Raw genomic sequence first — 11,263 nt, 5'->3', positions numbered from 1 at the left:
GCATAGAGGGCGTTTTATCATAGAGATGCCAACGCCTAGAGCGGCACGCACCCCCCACCCACCCAGAGCAACCAGGCCAATGGCAGCTTACCGCTTACCCCCCCAATGGCCAATTACGTGTTGGCTTCGGAATTTTAAGCTTTTCTATAGGTATTAAAATTTAAATATCATTTCCACCGCGCCCTTTCCTTTGGGGGAGCCAGCCGGAAGTTTATCCTTACCTCACTTCCGGATGCCGGCCATATTACAGCGGAAGAGCGGCCGGAATGTCCCCTTCACCTTACCTAAGATGGCCGCCACGCCTTCGAAGTTGGGCAGCAGATTTCCGGAAGCGGATGTTCCGTCGTTGTCGTCACCCTTTGCCCGCTTCTCCGCCTTAATCATAGAGTGCATCAATTCCCCTTCTGTTGGTCTTTATATCATACATACGGGAAGAGGGAGGGGCCGCTCTAGGAGTCGGATAGAAAGGATTTGCAGCCCCTCGTCTCTATGGTAATGGAGGACTAGACCTGTCCAGAGACCAAGGAAAGCTGGATTTTCTGGAGGGTGAGTCTAACAACAATAATAATAATAAATTTTATTTATACCCCGCCCTCCCCAGCCAAGACCAGGCTCAGGGCGGCTAACACCCGATATAAAAGCAAATTGATTGAAATACATCTTAAAAACAAGATTAAAATACAACATTAAAATATTAAAATATTAAAATATCAAAATATTAAAGTATTAAAGTATTAAAATATTAAAATACAGCCTCATTTCAATGGAAACTCAAATCAACAACTTTGGGGGGGGGATGAAAACGTCAAGTCTTTGTTATATAATAATAATTTATTTATACCCCGCCCATAAACGAGGGAGGGGTGGGAGGTTTGCTGCAGCCTCTGCCTGGGGGAGAGGGATATTCTGGAGGTGACATTTGGTCGAGGGACAGAATTTCCCTTCAAAAAAACCAGCTATGGACATCACCACCACCATCCTTTTTAATTTGTATACCTCCTTTTCTATCTTACAATACTCAAGGCGGTTTACAAGCCGAAGAGACAAAAAAGGTACATCTTGGAACAATCCAATGCAATGCAAAAATGTGATAATAAAACATAACTTCAAAATAGGCAACCTCCGTCCAAAAAGTAACGTTCAACAATCGTTAGAATGGTATAAAATAATAATATCAACATTGTCAGGGGTTCAGGAGCAGAGACACAGGAGAAGGAGCAAATGGAGAGCGAGGAGGAGGAATCCGAGGGGGGTGTAGGCAGTGACAGTGGTCAGAGAGATTCCACGAGTCTCTCCAGCGAATCGGAAGATTCACAGAGAGGAGCGCCAATGGCCAGGGCAAGGGGGGTGCCAAGGGGGAAACCCCAGAAGGAAGGGGCCAGCGGGGACTCCCTGAGCAGCAGTTGGAAATCAGGACCAGCGTCCCCACCAGAGTGTAGTGGGGGGGAGGAGTCCCAGGCATCGGGACCAGTCTTCCCACCACCAGAGGGAGGAGATGAGTCAGGATTGGCCACGCCTCCATCGGAGAGCGGGGAAACGGTCAAGAGGAAAGTCACCGGCTGGGCGCGCGCGCCAAGTTCAAATGTACAGGCGAGCGGCACAGCAGGTAGCCCGGATAGGGAGCCAGGTCCTAAAGCCCGCCGGAAGGAAGGGGAAGACTCAGGGGGGTCAGCGTCAGAAGAGTCCAGGAGGGAGGAAACCCCAGGGGGCAGAAGGACCCAGAGGAGGAAGGAACAGCGCAGGAGGTGGAGCCGGGCTAGGATCTTAAACTGGTGCGGAAGGGGCAGTGACTCAGAGGGGACTTCGCCGGTCTAGGGCCAAGACGTAGGGCTGCACGCTCTGGGGTTTGAAATGGAAACTAAACTTCAATAAAGACTTTTGTACATTACATCAACCGGGCGTTGGTCCTCTGTGAGCTGGGACCTAGAGGCAGCTCTGACAGTAAGTCCCCTCTCGGCTTTTAAAACCTCGCAACGTGAGGGAACGCAGCGAGGGGCGAAGATTGGTGCTTCGCGAGCTCACGAAAAGGAGGCAAAATGACTACCGAAGAACACATAGCAAGCCTGCGGAACACAGTAACACAACTTAATGCGGAGATTTTGGCATCCAGGAAAAAGGAGGCGGAAGCAGCGGCTACCTGCCGGGATCTGCGAGCCAGGTTAGAAGCGTTGTCTACACAGGGGCTGCCGGGACCCAGACCAGAGGGGATTGGGCTGGGGAAGAGAGGAGCGAGCCTTGTGTCTCCATTCGATGGGAATCTGCAGCAGTATCCTAACTTCAAAGCAGACTTGATTTATGCACTAAAGTTGCTGGAAAAGGATTTTAGAGATGAGCAGGAGAAAGTAGGCTTCATAGTCAGTCATTTGCGTGGAGAAGCTAAAGCATGGTTGCGCAATCTCTGGAGAGATAAGGATCCAGCCCTCCAAAATGTGGCTGCCTTCATTAAAGCGATGGATGCGTGTTTTTTGTCAGAGATTGATGTGGATATCGCCAGGAGGGAGGTTCATGGACTAAGACAAGGCAGAGCCACTGTAAGACAATATCACTCCCGCTTCTTTGCACTGGTGAACGCGCTGGGGTGGGAGAAAGAGTCAGCTGCCGTCAGAGACCTGTTCTGGGAGGGGCTGAATGGAGCTGTGAAAGACGAAATTGCAAGGGGGGAGAGACCCCAGACCACTAAAGACGTGGTGGAGAGGGCGCTCATGATTGGAGTGAGGCTGGAAGAACGCCCTTGGGGCAAGGAGGAAGGGCGTTGGGGACGCACGCCAGCAAGAGCACCGCCCTCCTTTCCCAGGGAAACGGCGCACGCTCATTCCACGCCTCCGCTGGGAGGAGGAGAGGAGCCGATGGAGATAGGTGGTGCTACGGCTCAGTCAGCAACCGGAGCCCTGACGCCGGGAGCAGTCAAAACGAAGCCTCCTAGAGGGAACAGGAAATGTTACATCTGCGACAGTGCTCAACACATGGCGAAAGAGTGTCCCCGGAGGATCCACAAGCACACTGCAGCCTCAGCAACAGTAACAGAATCAGTTCAGCAGACTGCACCACAGCAGGGAAACGACACTGTCTGGCTGGAAATGGAGCCACTGGGGCCCAGCCAGGCGTATCAGTGAAGCAGTCCCCAGGCATCTTACAGCCCACAGACCCCCTCCCACCCAAACCAGTGGTGCAGCTCACCGCATCCCTCCAGCTTCCAAATGGGCTCACCATGGAAGTCCCCATTTCCATTGACTCTGGCAGCAATGCAGACTTTATCGGAGTGGATTTCATCCAGCAACATAGCATAGCGCTTCTGCCAGCGACGGTGCCCCTGAACGTCGTCACGGTGGACGGCAGAGAGCTGCTGGGAGGGCAAGTGCTGCAGCAGACACCTCCAATGGTGATGCGAATTGGAAATCACCGCGAAGTCATCAGCTTCAACGTCACCCGCCTGTCAGACACGCCCATAGTGTTGGGCATGAGTTGGCTGGACAGGCACAGCCCGGCATTAGCATGGTACCAGCGTCAACTGACCTTCTGCTCCTCCTACTGCGCAGAACACTGCATTCTCGCCGACCAGGGAGATGAGGGGCACGGAGATGGACCACAGCTAAACTTCGGCATGTTGCAAGCAGTACCCAACAAGTACAGAGAGTTTTTGGAGGTCTTTTGCGAGAAGGAAGCGGACAAGCTGCCTCCCCACAGACCCTACGACTGCAAGATTGACCTCCTGCCGGGGGCGACGCTGCCGACGGGGAAACTGTATTCCATGTCTGAGGATGAACTGCAGGAACTCAGGGAGTTCATAGACCACAACTTGAAGCGGGGATTCATCCGAGAGTCCAAGGCGGTGGGGGGCAGTCCCGTATTTTTTGTGAGGAAGCGGGACACGCCCCAGAAGAGGCTGGTAGTTGATTACCGCGTCTTAAATTCGAAAACCAAGCCCTCAGCCTTCCCTATGCCCAAGATCGATGACCTGCTGGCGACGGTGAGGAAGGGTAGCATCTTTACTAAGTTGGATTTGCGCGGAGCGTACAATCTCATTCGCGTGCGGGAAGGCGACGAGTGGAAAACGGCCATGTTTACGCCGCTGGGCACCTATGTATAGAGTTATGCCTTTTGGATTACAAAATGGCTCCCACTGTTTTCAGGCCTTCATGCACCATGTCTTGGCGGGTCTTCTCTACAAGAAGTGCGTCTGCTTCCTGGACGACATCCTGATCTTCTCGGAGTCGCAGGAGGCTCACGAGAGAGATGTCAAGGAAGTCCTGCAGCGGCTGAGGGAGCACAGGCTTTACGCCAAGCTGGAGAAGTGCCAGTTCGACAGGACGGAGGTGGATTTCCTGGGCTACAAGCTGTCCGACAAGGGACTCGCCATGGACAGCGCCAAGGTACGTTCAGTGCTGGACTGGAAGAACCCGTGCAATCGGAAGGAAGTCCAGAGGTTTGTCGGCTTTGCCAACTTTTATCGCAAATTCATCAAGGGTTTCGCAATGCAGACAGCGGCCATCACCGACACCCTCAGCTCCAAGAAGAAGAAGTTCATCTGGACGGAGCAGGCGGAGCAGTCCTTTCAGAAGCTCAAGCGTCTCTTCGCGTCCGAAGAACAACTGCTACACGTGAACCCCAGCAGGCCCATGCGGGTGGAGACGGACGCCTCAGACAGGGCAGTGGGGGCCGTCCTGTTGCAGCAAGACCACCAGGGGGACTGGAGGCCGTGCGCTTTCTACTCCAGAAAACTCAGCAAGTCGGAGCAGAACTACACCATCTGGGACAGGGAGTTGCTGGCCATACATGCAGCCTTCAAGGCGTGGCGGCACTTCCTCATCGGAGCCAAACACACGGTGCAGGTCCGCACGGACCATAAGAACTTGGAGTACTGGCGCACGGCGAGGTTCCTGAACCAGAGACACATCCGCTGGGCGGAGTTCTTTGCAGATTTCGACTTCAGGATAGAATACATCCCAGGGGACAACAACATCATGGCGGACGCGCTGTCCAGGAAACCGCAGTATCTCGAGGAAGAGGCACCGGCGGCGGCCAAGCACATTTTCGCGCCCAAGGCGTGGGCATGCGCCTCAGCCACAGTGGATCTGGACGCAGTACGTCGCGCGCTGCAGACGGACTCCTTCACTCGAGCCAAGATGGAGGAGGTGCGCAGCGGCACGGCGAGGGACGATGAGTTCCAAATACGCGACGGACTGCTCATCCGCAGAGGGGCTCTCTACGTACCGGGAGACGACCTCCGCGCGAGAGTACTGCAACAGCTGCAAGACGCGCCCAGCGCTGGGCACTTCGGCAAGGAGAAGACGGTGGAATTAGTAGCCAGAGACTTTTGGTGGCCCAAGATGCGGGGGGAAATCGCGGACTACGTCAATAGGTGCGACACCTGCCAAAGGGCCAAGCCAGTACACAGGCCGCCGGCGGGCCTGTTGGAACCGCTACAGACACCGTTTGAACCGTGGGAGAGGGTGGCTCTGGACTTTATCACAGATCTGCCCAGCTCGAGAGGCAAGACAGCAGTACTCGTGGTAGTAGACTTGTTCACCAAGATGGCCCACTTCATTCCTTGCGCGAAGGTGGCCACGGCGGAGCAGACCGCTAAGCTGTTCATAGACCACGTGTTCAAGGTGCACGGCCTGCCACGGTCTATCTTGTCCGACCGGGGGCGCCAGTTCATCTCCAACTTCTGGCAGAAGCTGATGGGCATCCTGAACGTCAAGGTCAGCCTGGCGTCGGCGAGACACCCGCAGACCAACGGACAGGCGGAGAGGGTCAACGCCATCATGCAGCAGTACCTGAGATGCTACGCGAACCAACAGCTGTTGACCTGGGTGGACTACCTACCGCTGGCCGAGTTTGCCTACAACAACACGAAGCACATGTCCACGGGGGTGACACCGTTTTTCGCCAACAATGGGCGGCATCCCAGAACCTTCCCGGGGTTGGAGAAAGTGAGGGAGGGGGAGCCGCAGGGAGCAGAGGCCGTGGCAGCGGAGTTGCAGGAGGTCCACGAGCAGCTCAGGAGGCAGTTAGAGCTAGCAAAACAGGCTTACAAAGTGCAGGCAGACAGACACAGGAGAGTTGGGGAGGACATCCGGGTGGGAGACTGGGTCTGGTTAGCAGCCCAGGCACTCCCGGCCAGATCGTTGGCCAAGAAGAAGCTCGGACACAAGCAGCTAGGGCCGTACCAAGTCGAGGCGCAGATCAACCCAGTGGCCTTCCGGTTGACACTCCCGGAGGGGTCCAGGATGCACCCGGTCTTTCATAGATCAGTGCTCACACCCTACAAGGCCCCTCACAGGTTTCAGGCGCCAGGGACAGCACCAGACCCGCTCAGGGAAGCGCCCACGAGAGGGGGGTCGCCCAGAGGGGAGCCACTCAATGAAGCCACAGAGATTTTAGACTCAAGGTGGGGGGAGGAAGGGATTGAATATCTCCTTGCCACAGAGGACACCCTGGCCAGCGCCAACAGGTGGGTGCCGGATTATGCACTGGAGGAACAGTGGCTCAAAGACGAATTCCATACACTTTTCCCGGACAAGCCCATGCCAGCGGACTTTTTCGACGACTGTCTGTTCACACCCACACTCTCGGCCAGCACTTTCCGGGGTTTCTCTTCAGCTGAGGAGTCGGCCCCGGGAGACAGTTCCCCAGAGGGATCGCTCTCAGGGTCTGGCACGGGGGGATCTTATTGGTGGGAGGACCAGCCCGAGGTGGGCTGGCGCAGAGACCTGCTGAAGGGACCCTGGGACGAGGGGTCACCCCTGGCGACAGGGGGAGAGGGGGTCTTGGGTGATTTGGGGGCGGCTCCAGGTTTCGAACACACCGCCCAGGAGATGGAAGCAGAGGAGATTGCCGTCGATGAGCCCATGCAGGACTTCCCGGACTTATCCCGATGGCTGCAAGCCACCGGGGACGAACTGTATCCAGCGCTCACCCCCACAACACTGGAGCTCCCGGAACCCACACCTGGAGAGGGGGAGGGGGAAGGGGGGGCTTCGAGGGGGGGATGGATGTCAGGGGTTCAGGAGCAGAGACACAGGAGGAGGAGCAAATGGAGAGTGAGGAGGAGGAATCCGAGGGGGGTGTAGGCAGTGACAGTGGTCAGAGAGATTCCACGAGTCTCTCCAGCGAATCGGAAGATTCACAGAGAGGAGCGCCGATGGCCAGGGCAAGGGGGGTGCCAAGGGGGAAACCCAAGGGGGAAGGGGCCAGCGGGGACTCCCTGAGCAGCAGTTGGAAATCAGGACCAGCGTCCCCACCAGAGCGTAGTGGGGGGGAGGAGTCCCAGGCATTGGGACCAGTCTTCCCACCACCAGAGGGAGGAGATGAGTCAGGATTGGCCACGCCTCCATCGGAGAGCGGGGAAACGGTCAAGAGGAAAGTCACCGGCTGGGCGCGCGCGCCAAGTTCAAATGTACAGGCGAGCGGCACAGCAGGTAGCCCGGATAGGGAGCCAGGTCCCAAAGCCCGCCGGAAGGAAGGGCAAGAATCAGGGGGGTCAGCGTCAGAAGAGTCCAGGAGGGAGGAAACCCCAGGGGGCAGAAGGACCCAGAGGAGGAAGGAACAGCGCAGGAGGTGGAGCCGGGCTAGGATCTTAAACTGGTGCGGAAGGGGTAGTGACTCAGAGGGGACTTCGCCGGTCTAGGGCCAAGACGTAGGGCTGCACGCTCTGGGGTTTGAAATGGAAACTAAACTTCAATAAAGACTTTTGTACATTACATCAACCGGGCGTTGGTCCTCTGTGAGCTGGGACCTAGAGGCAGCTCTGACAAACATATAAAAGTTAAACAGAAACCCACTCAGCAGTTACAATAATATCTAAACTATGATCAATAAAACAATACAATACACATTGAGAAGCCGAGAGTGGGGCAAGGCAGGTGGAAGGAGGCCTTGCCCATAAACCATTTCAGAGTTGGAACGGGATCCCTGCGGGTCATCTATCCCAACCCCCTGCAATGCAGGAGGAAATGTGCAGTGCTGGAATCAAAATTGCAGAGCTGGAAGGTTTCCCCTCCACAAGGGCTTTCCTTTGAGCTCTGCTCCAGGTTCCACTCCTCCTGTCCCCAGTTCTCTGTTGTTGTAAACAAAATCTGCCCTTCTTCCCTTACGCAGGTACCCAAAATCCCGTATAGAGTCCTTAAGTGGGTTCCTTGTTGGTAGGAGAAAATAACAGAGGCCAACCAGAGAAGATTGAGAAGCAAAACAGCTCGTAAGCCTGATCTTTATTAAAGCTGTTGCAACAGGCTGCTGCCCTCACACACAGGAAAGGAGGAGGACCCAGAACCAAGGTGTGCCTGCCCTTATATAGACATTTTTAATTCCCTGCCCTGGAGCTCAAGACCACCCCTCCATACGTCCTACATACATCACAGAAGGGGTGTAACCCAAGACCACCCCCCAGATACATCATACCTACATCACAGAAATTTGAATGTTGGTGTTTTTCCTGTCTGCCAGATTATCTGATAATGCCTTGTCCTGGTAGTCTGTCCATTCCTTTGAAATGGTGATTACCCAATTTCTGTAACAAGGAAGGAAGTCGGTGTGGTGTAGTGGTTAAGAGCGGTAGTCTCGTAATCTGGGGAACCGGGTTCGCGTCTCCACTCCTCCACCTGCAGCTGCTGGGTGACTCTGGGCCAGTCACACTTCTCTGTAGTCTCTCAGCCCCACTCACCTCACAGAGTGAGAGTGGGGAGGAAGGGAAAGGAGATTGTTAGCCGCTTTGAGACTCCTTCGGGTAGTGATAAAGCGGGATATCAAATCCAAACTCTCTCTCTCTCTCTCTCTCTCTCTATCTCTCACCTCCTCCCTCCTTACAGAGAAACATTTGGTCAGCTTGGGAGTCAAAATGGTTTCAGGACTGTCTTCCTGTGCTGTTTCAGACATGTGGTTTATATATTTATGTACAGTGGTGCCTCGCAAGACGAAATTAATCCGTTCCGCGAGTCTCTTCGTCTTGCGGTTTTTTCGTCTTGCGAAGCACGGCTATTAGCGGCTATTAACGGCTTAGCGGCTTTAATAAAAAGGAAACAAACTCGCAAGAACTCGCAAGACGTTTCGTCTTGCGAAGCAAGCCCATAGGGAAATTCGTCTTGCGGAACGACTCAAAAAACGGAAAACTCTTTCGTCTTGCACTTTTTTTGTCTTGCGATGCATTCGTCTTGCGAGGTACCACTGTATGTGTTTGCTTGGTACATTTATTATATATCTAAGACCTTAAAATTCTTATAGCACTGCCACTGAGGAGCAGCATTGCTATTGAAGCCCAAAGGACAACAGCAGAAGCACGCACACACACACACACACACACACACACACACACACACCGCTTCTGCATGAGGGAGATGCCAGCAGGCTGCCCCCCCCGAACTTTGCAGAAGTATGGAGAGCCTTTGTGGGAAGGGGACCCCAAGGAAGAGAGAGCCCCCAAAACAGACCAATCAGGGCTGAGGGTGCTTGGTGACCATGCGAAGCTGGCTGGTGGTGGAGGAATGCCAAGGTGCCATTCAGGTTTCCAAGAACCCTGGTCAGACAATGAATAGATTTCCGCTTGACCTTACACCAAGGAGCTGGTTAGCTCTTTTTCAATATTATTGAGTTTGAGCACAAACACATTTGAACACAAACATATTATTATTGCTTTGCTCATAGAAACAGTCCTTTATTTATTTTATTAGGCTGATAGCCCACCTTTCCCCCCAAGGTGCCTCCTCATTGAATTCCCACAACAACCTTGTGAGGTAGGCCGGGAGAATGATGGAATCATAGAACTGGAAGAGACCCTGAGGTTCATTTAGCGCAACCCTCTGCAATGCAGGAATACGCGTAGCTGCCCCTTACGGGGATCAAACCTGCAGCACCGCGCTCTGACCAACCAAAAATAATTATAATGAATAATGATCCCTTCTCTCTTTGTCCTCCGCAGGCCTGCCTCTCCTCTCTCCTGCAGACGATGCCCTTACTCTCTGACGTCCACCTGGGGCTGCCTCTCCCGGACCCTCCTCCTCACCGCCTGGCCCTCGTCTCCGGCTCCTACCACTACTACCACTACGGCTGTGACGGCGTGGACGACCGGGGCTGGGGCTGCGGGTACCGCACCCTCCAGACCGTGTGTTCTTGGCTGCCGCCGGGTGTCGGAAAAACCCTTCCCCGCCCGGTCCCTTCCCTACAGGAGATCCAAAACGCTCTGGTGGAGATAGGAGACAAGCCCGCCTCCTTCGCCGGCTCCCGGGACTGGATTGGCACCGTAGAAGCAGCCTTGTGCCTGGACCACTTTTACAGCGTACCGGGCAAGCTGGTCCACGTTCCCCACGGGCGGGAGCTGGAAAGGGAGCTGGAGGCTCTGAATGCCCATTTCCAGGGAGGAGGCGGGCCCGTCATGATGGGGGGTGACAGGGACAACTCTTCCAAGGGGCTGCTGGGGGTCTGCTCCGGCCCGGAAGGGCGCCACCACCTCCTGGTCCTTGACCCTCACTACTACGGCCGGGCAGGGTCTCTGACGAGGGAGGAGCTGCAGGCAAAGCAATGGGTCCATTGGAGGGAGCTTGACCTCTTTGAAGCGGGCTCCTTCTACAACCTCTGCTTCCCCCAGTTCAGGGCAAAAGGATGTCCTGTATGATTTGAGAAAAGAGGTGCCGTTCTCAAAACTGAGAGCTGCAGGGGTGTCTCGTGTCAGGAGCGTCAGCAATGCCTAGGCAACACGATGACCATGTGTTGTTGTTTAGTCGTGTCCGCCTCTTCGTGACCCCCTGGACCAGAGCACGCCAGGCCCTCCTGTCTTCCACTGCCTCCCGCAGTCATGCTGGTAGCTTCGAGAACACTGTCCTACCATCTCGTCCCCTTCTCCTTCTGCCCTCCATCTTTCCCAACATCAGGGTCTTTTCCAGGGGGTCTTCTCTTCTCATGAAATCTTTAGCCTCAGAGTCTCTGAAAATCTTTAAATGAAGTGAGGTACCAGACTTTGTGACAGACAAGCTGTGAAGCTTTGTGTATTCAGCAAATATGATGTGTAACACTAAACAGTGATTCCGGATATAGACCACTGTTTCGTAGAATTCTTGTCAGCGTAGTGGGAGGATATAGAATTGCTTCATAAACCCATCTTCTTTTGAATGAATGTATGTAAATGAAAATGTCAAATGCTGTGGAACAGTGCTCATGTAATAATGTAGCCACTACACCACGCTGACGAAGATTAAAGATTTCATTTTGGACAGAGGTTCTATGGCTGGGTCGGGATGGCATGGGGATGAGGGACCAACTCCCTTCTCTTGCG

The 11,263-nt window shown here is 54.4% G+C and overlaps 2 protein-coding genes across 2 annotated transcripts in view; both read left to right on the top strand.

The window, feature by feature from the left end:
* The window catches only part of TMEM203 (transmembrane protein 203), a 105,128-nt gene that overhangs the window by 36,511 nt on the left and 57,354 nt on the right, over positions 1 to 11,263 (top strand). The window lies entirely within an intron of this gene.
* UFSP1 (UFM1 specific peptidase 1) lies at positions 399 to 11,202 on the top strand. The gene is made up of 2 exons (XM_081835822.1): positions 399 to 546; positions 9,914 to 11,202. Exon 2 carries the CDS (start codon positions 9,941 to 9,943, stop codon positions 10,604 to 10,606), a length of 666 nt encoding a protein of 221 aa, XP_081691948.1. The 5' UTR covers positions 399 to 546; positions 9,914 to 9,940; the 3' UTR covers positions 10,607 to 11,202.

This window comes from Podarcis erhardii (genome assembly GCF_964252035.2).
Source record: "Podarcis erhardii genome assembly, chromosome: 13".
Classification (NCBI taxonomy): Eukaryota; Metazoa; Chordata; class Lepidosauria; order Squamata; family Lacertidae; genus Podarcis; species Podarcis erhardii.
This window is presented reverse-complemented; position numbering and strand designations above follow the sequence as displayed.